Here is a 12957-nt window from a genome sequence, read left to right on the forward strand (position 1 = left end):
CCTTCTCTACAAAGAGCTCCAGTTCAATTTTGCAATATTGAGAATCACTTTACACCATTCCTTCTTTCCTCTATGCTTGATTACCAATTTGTGAAAATTCTTCCTCCTGAATATTTCTTGAATTGTTTCCCTCCTTTCTCTAATGTTGCAACTGCAAGCTTATAGAACTATTGTCACCTTAATATCCCAGTTGTCTCACCAACAAGCATCAGCTTTCAAGTCTTCCCCTCTGTTACTTCAGAACTTTATTTTAAAAATCTAATCATTTAAATTCTCTGCTTAAAATTCTGCATTAGCACCCTATCACTTTTGGGAGAGATGAGAACTGTGTGTCATGGGACACAAGCCATGTCATTACCTCACCTACCTCTGCAGCCTTACCTCTTCTTCCCCTTGCAAAGACAAATGCCTTCTATTTAAACATACTTAATTGCTTTGATTTTCTAGATTTTACCAAGCTCTCCCACTTGTATCTGGAAAATCTTAACATACTTTCTAATTATGTGTGTGCATGTGTGTTAGTGTTAGTGTGTGTGCGTCTACCAAGATCAGAGCCATGTCCTTTCAGTACCAGTTATTTAAAAAGAAAAATGTAAAATAACATCATGTTCAATAGTTCATTTGAATTTTTGTTTGAGCCAAGTGGAAAGGAGATTTTGTTGGTAGTCATTGGATATTTGCTGACACTGAGAGACTTCTACTTATCACCTAGTATATTCTTAGTCTTTAGCTAATGACCAAACTCCATAACCTTCCTTGTATCTAAGCCCATCTACCTAATTCTGGTAAGAAGTAATGTTTGAATTTCTAGATTGTGATAGCTCACAACTCAGAAGCCACCTTTGAGCTTCTCTCCAGCCTTCAGTCTGAATTAGGTGAGCTAATCCTGCACTCATCTGGCACCAAGAGTTTTGTCTGTGGGCAGAGGGGTCCTAGAGTTGGGATTGTTTGTTTACTTGCCCGAGTTACTCATTACATTGCACACGTGGACTGCACTTTCATCTCTGTGGTCCCAGACTAGCAGCAGACCAGACATCCTACAAATATTTATAGAAATGAAATAAAATCCTCCCTCGTTAAACACTTCTCAGCCTTGCCAAATCACTTGCCTTCATCCCCAACAACATTAGGGAATAGGAAAGGGTAAGCTGATTTCTAGATTCACCAAAGGTGATGCTGTCAACTGTAAAGAATGCTTGAACCCCACTGACCTGGGTTGCAGATCTAACACCACCAATCTCTCTGAAAATCCTTTCACCTTGATGGAGTTCTGCTTCCTTATGTATTAAACAAAGGGAAAAAGGGACTGGGCTTTGTTTTTTTTTTTTTGTTTTTTTTGTTTTTTTTTTTTTGTCTCCTCTAGTTCTGACTCTATGACTTAAAAAAAAAAAAAAGCACCACTTAGAGAACAAAATGCACACTTCTAATCAACTCAACCTGTAAAACTATACAAGTCCTCTTGGAGGAATCATTCTTTCAGGAGAACTGAATGGGTCAGCTGACCACTGAGTAACTGCTACTTATCTTTTAGTATGTTCTTCCTGATCTAGCCTTTGATCATGACTGCATTTTACAACCCCCTTGCAATCAAAGCCCATCTACCTAATTCTGGTTTGTAGGAAGTACTATTTAATTTCCAGTCTGTGTCCTTTTCTTTCCATGCTCCTGCTAGGTGGATTGTGAGAGACAGAAGACTCCTTCTTGGACTGCATTTCAGAGCTGAGTGTTCAGCATAGCAAAGTAACAAGACTTCAGGGGCCTGGTTCTCTGGCACTGCCAACCAGTCATACCTGTTCTGGATTTTTACATGAGCAAGAAATAAATTTATTGTTTAAGCCATTGAGGTTTGGAGTTGTCATGGGGGGGAAAAAAACAAAAAATTGACAAAACCAAACTAACAGTAATCCTTACTAAAATAGACATTGAAACAAGAAAACTTCTATTTTCAAAGTATACCAAAAAAGAAAAAAAAAGCAAAGATTACAATTTTGTGGGGAAACCATGTAGAAGTCAGTTACAACACTTAAAGCAGAATAATATTCTAGGGAATTTGACACTGCCCAGAATATGATCTGAAAGATTCCTATTCTGCATTCCACTTTGTCATAAAGAAGCTAATGCCTAGAGGAAGAGCATGAAGGCATTTATTTAGCAAAGCAAATTCAAATCCAACAAACCAGTTATCTACTGATTGATCATAATGAGGACTCTACAATAAGTCACCAAAAGAGATTTTATTTTCTGTTCAGCAATTCCATTTACAAAGACAGGAAAGCAGAATGCATGTGTCTGTCGTTTGTACAATATGAGCTGTGAAGTTATGAAACATCAACATCCTCTGCTGCTTTGGGGGGGATGGAAGTGATTATGCTGATGGTGTTATCCAGAAAGTACGCTGGTGAAATAAAATAAAAAATCCATTATCAGACTGGGCTCCAAGGAGAAAATGGCCTGGAAGCATTTGAAACTCTCTTCTTTTCACTAGCTCAGCTAGCAGAGGGAGAGCTGATCCCCACAGAGTGCCGTCTGCCTGAGAGTACAGGTCAGAGTACAGAGCTGCAGTGCCGCACACTCTTAACAAGCAGAGCACAGGGCCCCAACACACAGAACAGTCTGCAGGCAAGAAAGCTTTTGGTATAATGAGCTGATAAACAATCAGCACTTAGGGACTGTACTTTGAGCTAGTGCATAAGGAAAACTAAAAATATTCTACCATTAATAAGGGGCAAGAGCTAAAAGGAACTTCCTGAAGGCACTGAAGAATAATTACATTAACCACACACTGACTCATGGGGGAAAAGCTCAAAACCAACCTTAGAACCCACCACACATTCTTTATAGTTCTTTTTTTTTTTAAGATAGAAATTTGGACCTTTATTTTTTTATTTGTTCTTTTTAAATATACATGATAGTGGAGTGTATTTTGACATATTATACATACATGGAGTATAACTTCCCATTCCTTTATAGTTCTTAATGCTCCAAATATACAGATGGCATACATTTTGGCTTATCATTCACAAGCTGAGATGGTTCCTTCTTGCTTTTTGGTTCTTATTATGAATGAGGCCTGGCTGTTTTGCTGGTTAGAAGTGAGCCATGCTGCAACTCTACTTCTTGACTTGAGTAGACAGGGGTCTCAGGGGCAAGGAAGGGAGAATTAGAGGCAGGAAAACCAGAGAGGCTGATTCTAGAAGACTTGAAAGTCAGGCAGAGGAATCTGGATCTGAAGTAGGTGGCAATAGAAAGTCAAAATAGGGCACTGAGCAAGGGACTAATATGTCTTATTTCAGGAAGATCATCACTATGAGTAAGGACTAGAGAAAGACGGATCAGTGGGGAGAAAGCTACCTTAACTCAGATTGAGAAAAAGAAGTCGGACGTGGCTGGCAGCTATTAGAAGGAAGAGGAGAAGAATAATGAAACTCTTTTCGTAGGAACAAAAGGAACAGATAAAGTGTTCCAGAGGAAGAAAATAAGGGGGTAGCTTAAGGAATGCAGGAAAGTGCATTAAGGAATCAAATATAGTAAAGAATAAAAGCATTGAACCCACAATTTAGTAGCCAACTCAGAATCGTTCTCAGATCGAAGGGGAGCATTGCCAGTTACCATGCCAGAATGGCAGATGCAACTGGATGGTCGCTGGCCACTTGGGCCAGTTTGGGACAAATGGGGGATTTACAGCCATCCTCTCTGAAAAGAGCCTTAACTACTTACATGCAACACAACTCTCAGATTCATATGATAGCTCTGATCTCTTGTACTTTAGCCCTACCTAGGCTTCTAAGAGCTCAGGGCATTCAAAGGAAGCCACCATCAGGGGACAGAACAAATGAAAACTGCTGTTGAGGGACAGAGGATAGCTAGAGAAAGTGCAAAATGAGCACAGCATCCCTGAGGTTGAGTCGCTCTATAGATCACTCCATGTCTCATAATCTCTGTCTCTTCCATATGTTACATCCCAACTTGGGGCCTCTTTGTCTACAGATTTTAGAGAACCAAACAACTTCTTAAAAAAGAATCTTACTTCCTTCCCATCTATTTCTTTGACTCCCTATATTCTATTTCTGCAGATGGCTGGAGAATTTGTGAACTTATGAGCAGGAGTACAGGTATGTGGGTTTGGGGCAGAGGTGAGTACAGCAGAGACACTGACTCCTCCGCATGCACCAGCTGGCTGTACTGCTGCTGTAGCCAGCCCTGTGCATACCTGTGGTCATGGGAGAAAGGCTGTGTCATCAGAGCCTGAGAATGAAGACAGAAGAGGAAGGAACTACGTTGAGACATGAGAGGAGACTTCAATAAAGTCGGTATTGGATGAGGAAGGATGAATGCATACAACCTCAGCATGCAGATCAAAAGCCAGTAGTTTCATATCCCAAGAAGCAGCCAACAAGGTAGGAAGCCAGTTCTCTTTGCACCTTCTACTGAGATACAGCAGGGCTTGGAGATTGGAATTGACCAGGCCCTGGAGGAGAGTTCTACCACTCTTTCTTGGTTCATTGAGCATTCCTATCAATCCCCACAAGAGTCATAAACTCCTCATACAATGTATACTCAATATATATGTGGGCCATTTTCTTTTACTACAACTCTCAGAGGGCATTCACCCTGTCAGTCAATGTCCTTGGCACACAACGGGGTTCAAATAATACCTACTAGTTGAATGAAGGCCCGTGTCCTGACCACTTCTGGTGCTACTATTTTTTTGTGACACCAAAAAACTTTAGATTTTTTGACAATCTAAAGTTCCTTCATCTTCTGTTTTTTTTTTTTTTTTATCTCTTATGGTTATTGCTTTTCTGTAAGTGATTCACCATCAATGACTCATCACCCCCTAGAGAAGGTGACCAAAATTAAACTTTCAATTTCACTCACAGAATCTACTCTTTCTTTCCTGTCCTGAAACTATCAGTTTTCCAAACAAGAGCAAATCTTCAGTTTTTCCTAAATGAAATTATTTTCTCTGCCCAAATGAGTGGCAGATTGTGAAGTATAGATGATGGAGTCAGGTGGAGTTGAGTGAGAATACAACTCTGTCTTCAGGTTAGTTATCTCTAAGCTTGAGATCTCTATCCTGCTACCAATGGCAAAGGTTGCTGAATTATAATTATTAATATTTTAAATAAATATTTATTTTAGGTATTAGTAGTAGCTGTTTTACTACCCTATTACGTAGTTACTAAGTACTAAGAACCATGCAATAACCGTGCTATTACTTTAATCTTCACAACAACTTGGTGAGGAAGGTTCTCATGTTACCTCCATTGTCCCAGAAGGAGGAGACTGAAGCTGGTTAAGGATCTTGCCCAAGGTAACAGAGAGCTACTAAGTGTGGGAAAATAGAAACTGAAACACAGGCAGTGGAACTTCAGGACCGAGGCTACATTGACTGGCAAGAAGAACGGTAATGAATAGTTTTCAAAAAATCATGACAACGTTAATTCTATGGTGTTGTCAGAATTTATTGTTTTACCGTCTTAGATCTCTTTTACTATCACTAAAAAAGTCTACCCTAATTTCCTGTGATGCAGATGACTTTTTTGTGTGTGTTTGTGCCCTCAGTATCACAGTATAATAAATAACTAGGTCTGCTTCCAGAAAACAAGATGAGGGGGAAAGAGGAGATGACACAGAGATGTTTGCTCGTCTAGGAGTCTCACTCACTGGCTGCCATTTGTTTATTGCCCAAATGTTTGACTTGGCCCCTAAAGCCCTTCGACACTAGAATATCAGCAGAGTCATAACATTCAAAGTCAATTTATTTTCCTCACTTTGTTTTCTTTCTTTTCTATGTGTTTTTAGACCTCCCTTTTCAATGTGTAACTAATATTTATCCAAAGTACCATTTTTTTTTTCAGATTTTGCCTGTGGTCTCTCTACACATTTATTTTTTAATTTCCAGAGACACTTAAATTTGTAACTTACTAAGCATTTATTACACCATTAGCCCTATCCAGTTGTTACTAATTTATGTATAAAGGAGGATGAGCTTAAAAAAATAAAATAATAGAACTGAGCTCATTAGCTGCTCTCAAGAGGCATACCAGTTTTTCCTGACTGTTCTTTTATTCATGTTCAGGGTCCTGCAAATGATAATCACATATTATTGGATTCAACCAAAGCCTACTAAATATCTATAAGTGAATACCAGAAAGAGAGTTGCCCTATAATTATTGATAAGAAAATAAGCATTAGGGGATAAAGATGAGGTGGCTTAGGCTAGCTTTGAATAGGCAAAGCCAAAGATAATGCTAATCATTGTATTCCCATGTCTTCCTATCAGCTACTTGTTCCTGAAAAAGCTTAACATGCAGAAAGTAGTTCCTAAGTAAACAAAGCAAAATACTCCTAAATCTGAGAAGTTTCTGTCTTTGGTGATGAGAGAATGACATATATCCCACTACGGTAAGTTAAAGACCTCCATTTTTGATGGATAAGTATACTCAGAAATATTTCTGATTTTAAAGAAGCCCTCGGCTTCTATTGGGATGGACAGGTAAGTCTCAATTCTTCAGCTTCTCATTATTTTTCTTCCTTCCAACTTGCAGACATCTGGTAATTTATACATTTGGGACTATCTTATTATGTGGCAGCTGAAGTGAAAATGGCAATTATTACTTTCAGTACAGAACAACTGAGAAGATCGTGCAGCCTCCTGCAGGAGGGCTCCAGTTGCTAAAAGATCCATACAGAAAAGATACTGGCACTGGCCTCATTTCCTATACAAAGTGGTGCCTGGGGAAGGGCACATACCTGCTCTGCTGAAGCAGGCCTGGCAACTTATCATCCAGGAGCGCCACACACTGAAGTAATTATGCCCTAGGCTGCAGCTCAGTGGAGGAGTGATGTCCTGAGTCACACATGCATAGAAATCTGTGATATATGTTTATCCTATGACCTGATATTAGGAGGGTCAGAATTAACTCCTCCTCAACCCCAGGTTACACCATTAGTCATTAAACATGGGCTTCTTTATGCACATCTCCAAGTAGGTGACAAATGACAGGATGTAATGCCTAGACTTAGGAGACAGAAAAGCAGCCTTCAGATGTTAACTCCCTTCTTTTCCTCCCAGGAACACAAGGATGGAAAAACTGGGGATGGTACTAACATCTATAACCCCTATCTTAACAACCCTTAACTACCACCTCTATCCCCCATCCTGCATCCTCAAGAACTGAGGACCTATTTTTTATTTTTATTTTTCCCTGTAAGCACAGAGGAACACTGGAGACAGTGAGAAAAGAAGGAAACACAATTCTCTGTTCCAGGATCACATTTATAAACTTTTCCTTACATTCTTCCTAAAAAGAATAGCTTTTCTTCAAGACATTGGGAATCACCTGGTCATTATCTAAGATTAAATGAAAACTTCTCACCTGGTGATTGAGTGATAGCAGACATTTAAAAAGACATGACACTGGTTTTCCTCCTGTTTTAAGCAATTGAACTAGAAAAACTATTTAAGGTCCTTCCACTTCTAAAATGCAGGCATGCCATAATTTCCAAACTCAAAAGAACGACCCCCTGCAAATCTGAACCGAGTGCCTGCTATCTACACCACAGCAAGACTTCAGGATAATAAGAACATGCATAGTAATATACTGCTTCATACCCAGCCCTGGGTCTCCTTAAGAAAGCTATATACAAAGCCTGCTAACCTATAGAGGGGGAGAAAGTGATTGTTTTTCCCTTTGTTTCTCCTTCAGAAAAAGACCCCTCATTTTACAGTTGGCTACTTTTATTCTGCTTATTTTGACTTGAATTATTAGTACTGCTCAGATTTGAAAATCCTTTAATAACCATTCTGAAGACTAACAAGCATAAAAAAATTACAGTCAGTTATAAATTAATCACTGGTGAATTTCAAGCCAGTACTCTTGCATGTTATTCTAAAGGAGATACTGTAATTTTCAGGTCACAATTCACGTGGTACAGCAGAATCCTTCATGCTGAGCATCAACCAAGGCAAATATTGTCCATGGTTACCCCCAAAGACAGAATCCCATTCAACATGGGGTCCACAGCTGAGGTTTGCATGCTATCAAAAATATGAAAAGCCCGACATCTCACTCACCACATTCTCTCAGTGAGCTAAACCAAAGCACTGGGAACTGCATATATGTTTTATCAAGGGGACCAGAAAAAGTGTGCAGATTCACTCAGAGACCAGAAAAAGTGAGGCATACAGGAGCAAAGCAGCCCCCTCATCCAAATCAAAGCCCTGCCGGGCAAGAAAGTTGCTCCACTTACCCAGCATAGCGGTTGTTGTAAAGGTGACTATGCCCTGGTTGCAGAATCCTCAAAAAAAGCCAGCAAAGAGGTAGAAAAGCAGCTGGCTGGCTCCTGGGCTTCCCGAGGAACTTCATAGCGTTACAATGAGAGGAGTTGAAAGTTACAGCAGTCACCAGAGGAGGCTGGAGGTAGCTCACAGCACCCCCTGCTCACCACGCACGTTGTCTGGGAAGGGGGTGGGGGAGGCTTGGGAATGAGCAAAATGTGACACTTCTTTCCAGCCACAAAGAAAAAAAAAAAAGTTTAGGCTGCTAAGGAAGGGAAGTTGCTATTAAGACTTGGTCTTGGGAGGAGAAGCTGCAGCCCAGCCCAGCCGGGGAGCCTGATCCTTAATCAGGCTCCCCTGGAAGGGGCTGGGCCTCCATGGTGCTGACTCATGGCAGGGGTTGCTGGGTGCTGCTTCCTTTGGGTAACTCTTCTCTGTTTTGTGGTTGATTTGCTTTGCCAATTTAAGGCCCCTATGTTTTTTGGACAACCATTCTCCCTCTTACCTTCTGCATAAGGACCCTGTCCTAATTGCAAACAGTGTGTCCGAGGATGAACTCAGTAAAAGGCACTTCAGAACATTCCAGGCTTCATGTTTTGCTCTCTGACGACAGATTTCTGCACTGGTTCCCTGCATAATGAAATGCACAGTGCATCGTATTGACGAGCACGTGCACAGGAGGAATCTGTGCCACCTGGATTAGAGAAGTTGGCCTCAGCTGCCTCTCCTGACTGTGCTGGGAGGGAGCAGCAGCTTCGTTTGGCCACAGGGAGCTCTTGGTATTCCTTCTGCATAGAAGCACCCAGATCTTCTGTGATTTTAGAAGTTCTCATGGAGACTAGGGGGCCTCCAAGAGCATTACTACCCTGGCTGCACATTTGGAATCATTTAGGGAACCCAAGCATTTAAATCAGAATCCCGAGGGGTAGAATCAGTAATTTGAAAACTCCCCCAGATGATTCCAATGTTCAACCACTGCGCTGGTCTAGAGCAGGCTTCTCAAACTTCAGTACAAATCACCTGGGGTTCCTGTTGCTCAAAAGCTTTGGCATTGTAGTAGGCTGGGCCTAGGGCCTGAGATTCTGCATTTCCAATGAACTTCCAGGTGATAGCGATGTAACAGGCTTTCCAGGCACACTTTATAAAAGCAAGAGTTGAGTTTAGAAGGAGGTCTGCCTTTTTTCTTCCTCTAAAGACAAAGGCAAAAACAAACAAACTAATCTAGAAAGAACCATTTCCTTCTCATTTTTCCCCTTATCAGTGATGGAGAAGCTGTTTTTGTTTTTTTGGTTTTGCATTCATTGCTTCTACCTGAACACATCAGAAAAACCATTTTGGGGGTGTGCTTTGCTCCATTAATGAGAACAATCTTAACTAGGGTGCCTCCTGTGACCTCATGCCACCTCCTGGTAGCACTCTGAAAGGGAGAATGAGCCAACATCTCCATCACACTTGGTCACGTTTCCTGAAAAGCGGTGCCCAAGAACTCCTGTACCTTCCATTTTGACAGCCCTGAGCAACTGTTAGAAGAGAAAGCACCAAACCTTTCCCATCTTCTCTCCATGGGGAGTTCAACCAAGCTCCTTTGACAGGTTCAATTTCAGGCTCATGACAGCTGAAATGACTTTCATTTAAAATGGCTCTGAAAATCCTCAACTTTCCCAGCGTCAATTGAGTTAATTTCTTTTTCTGTGTCCCTCCCCCTACTACCTGGCAAGTCTTCTGCCATAAGACTCACTATACAGAATTAATATCTTTGTCTAATTTCTTCACACAACTGCCTTCTCCTGTAATGCAGAACTGTATCCCTTAGTTCTTCATACACATGCAGCTACTTACACTTCCTGGAGAGAAGCAAAACGTGCATTGAAGGAATGATCAGGAATGCTTATTAAGTGAATGATAAAACTAAGAAGAGATTCAGTCAATTCTCTGTAGCTAAAGGAAAGAACATATAGGCAGCCGAGATGCCTTTGGGGAATGGAAATTCCCCAGATCTCCTGGTTTTGTTTCTTTCTTTGTTTATATTGTTATTTTCTTCCTTCCTGACTTCATGCCTAGTGCTTTGGTCTTTCTAAGCTGAGAAGGCTGCTCTGCAAGGCTCACAGGGATTCTTGAGGCCTTTTTGACAAGGCCAAGAACGTCTACACAACAGCCAGTGAACTGTTGAAACAAGAGGTTGCTGTGTAAATAAAACACTTCACCTCTTTGCATTTCAGTATGTCAGAACAATGTATAAATCTGTCATATTATATCACAACATTAAACCAGGAATGTTCAGTCTCTGTCTAGGGATTAAGCTCATCTTCAAATCATTCTGGAGGTCTGGATCCAGCAAACATATTCGACAAAGGCCTCTCTCAGATTCTGAGACCGAGGAAATAATTTCTTGAACCATTGAAAATGCAAAAGACCCTGGCAATATCCTATAGCCTTCCTAAAAATTTCAGATCAAAGAGAGGTTCTCAAACAATAGAAATCGTTCCTAGCAATCTTCCTCGGCTTTCTTGAGGACCAGGTTATCTGATTAAACTTCTCTTGGAGAAGATAAGCTCCCATAAAAAGAGTGATAAATGAAGTCCATTTAGCAAGTGGGAGGAGAACAGTTTTTTATAGATGGATTCAAAGATAAAAGTTCCATTTTTTTAAGGCAGTGAGAGGGAGTGAATTATTAAGCCAGTTACAGATTTGAAGATGAGAAATTCTATTTATTGGCTATGCCTTTTTCATATTTTAGTGAAAGAGGGGAATTTATCACAAGAAACATTATTATGCAGAGAAAGAAAGGAAACTACATTTGGGAAAGAAAGATGTCACACTGGATTGGGTCTGTTGGTGATCATTAGATAACTTTTAATATCTCTTTCAGATCTGAAATTTAATGTTATTAGAGGAAATATTTTGCAAATCCTCTTCGTAATTATATGAGTGAGAGCCACATAGGTTTATTTTGGGGAATCTATCTGGAGGAGATAAGTGGGTGTGTTGGGGTTTGTAGAACAGGCAACCTATCCATCGCATTTGGTTTGGGACCCATTTCTCAATGTCCTATTAGCATAGACCTTATTGCCTATCAGGTCTGTTTTACAGCTTTCTAGCATTGTTCTAACCAGAGGGAATAGGAAACATGACATGAAGTTCCTGCCTTGTGGCTTGGCACTTTTGTGAGGAATGTTCTGGAGCTTCTTTGACAACACATTGCCAATGAATCTCTCTCCCCTCTACCTGATCAGCTTCTCCTGCTTTCTCCTGGTCTTCAGTCATTCTTTTATCCACCATCCCTATTTCTTTGTTCTTTTTTGAATTTGTTATTGCTTTATGTCTTCATTTTTGTCCAGCACACTCTTGAACCCTGACAATTGCTTTCCCTTCCTACCACCCTGCTGAAGTCTCTCTCAAAGGTCAGCAGTGACCTCTCAGTGGAAAAACACTCTGCCCTAGCCTGACTTCATGTTGCCTGGTTTCTGAGGCTGTTCACCGACCCTTGTTTGAAACTCTTTTCTCCCTTGGGATTTGGGACACTATCTTCTATTTTTCTGTTTCCTAGGGCTCTTTTTTATGTTTTGCCTGCTTAAAAAGTCAGCGTTTCATGGGGGCCTGTGTCTGGCCCTCTTCTCTTCTTCATCCATATCACTCTAAATATAGTCTCTGAATGTGACCCTTAGCGCTGGTGGAAGGCCTGACACCCAGTGGTTCAACAAATTCCACAGAAACAGATCACTGATGCTGTGATAGACAGTTAGCAAGGTAGGTAAAGATCACGGAGTAGACATTAAACAGTGTATGAGAAGAAGCCAGCAGACCCTGAGGAGGAGGGCAATGTGTAGGGTGAGGGACGGGGACAACAGCAATGCAGACACAGGGAACAACATGTGCAAAGAAGCACTGTTCACAGCTTACTACTGTCTTTCACTGAATGTCAACAGGATGAAGAGTGACAGGTAGGTATCTCGTCTGGGCATTCAAGGACCTTCAAACTTTTTCTTTTTATCTTATTCAATATTCATTCAATGCTTCTGATCCTTTTCCTCCCTGTGTGTTTGTTGGCAGTGTTTTCTGGGTAATGATGGCTACCTCTTTCCAGCTAAGTCCTTCTGACTCTTCAAGGCCCCAGGTCAGTCTCTTCTATGAATCCATTCAAGACCATTTTTATCCACAGCAGTCACTCTCTCTGAAAACCAGCATTTATTCACATGCACCCCATGCTTCAGTGGGTGTTGCAATTAATATTACAATTTGTTTTAAACTCCTCAGGGCCGGTACCCTATTATTTACACCTTCATGTTCCATAGTGCCTAGGGCGTGCTGGGTCCACAGCAGACATCCACTAGCAAAGCCATGGGACTTTCAGCCTGGTTCTCAAAGAGACCTCTCAATCGGAATCCTAGACTGCACCCTTGTCCTTAGGCAGATGTCTCAAAAGAAAAGTCCTGCTCGCTCCAGTGAAAAGCAATTTCAAGAGCATGTCTTTTTAATGGGTAAGCCTATTATTATAATTTTAGGTCCTTGTAATTATGTTACAAAGATGTTTTATAGCATTTATAGAGCAAAATCAAAGTAGTTTGATGTAAGCAAGTAGACATGAATTCTACCTGCTGGTTCAAAGTTGTAGCTGGCTTCTGTTTTCTCTCTCCCAATCTCCCTTCTACTTTCCTGTCTTTCTGACTTGACCC

General features: G+C 40.9%; 1 protein-coding gene across 1 annotated transcript in view; it reads right to left on the reverse strand.

Annotated features, from left to right (window-relative positions):
• Cpa6 (carboxypeptidase A6) overlaps positions 1-8372 on the reverse strand; it is a 293552-nt gene extending 285180 nt beyond the window's left edge. Inside the window, exon 1 of the mRNA XM_027932848.2 lies at positions 8257-8372. Coding sequence (XP_027788649.2) covers positions 8257-8372 — 116 coding nt within the window. The remainder of the gene's footprint in view (positions 1-8256) is intronic.
• Between the last annotated feature and the right edge of the window lie 4585 nt (positions 8373-12957).

The sequence above is a fragment of the Marmota flaviventris genome, chromosome 15 (assembly GCF_047511675.1).
Source record: "Marmota flaviventris isolate mMarFla1 chromosome 15, mMarFla1.hap1, whole genome shotgun sequence".
Classification (NCBI taxonomy): domain Eukaryota; kingdom Metazoa; phylum Chordata; class Mammalia; order Rodentia; family Sciuridae; genus Marmota; species Marmota flaviventris.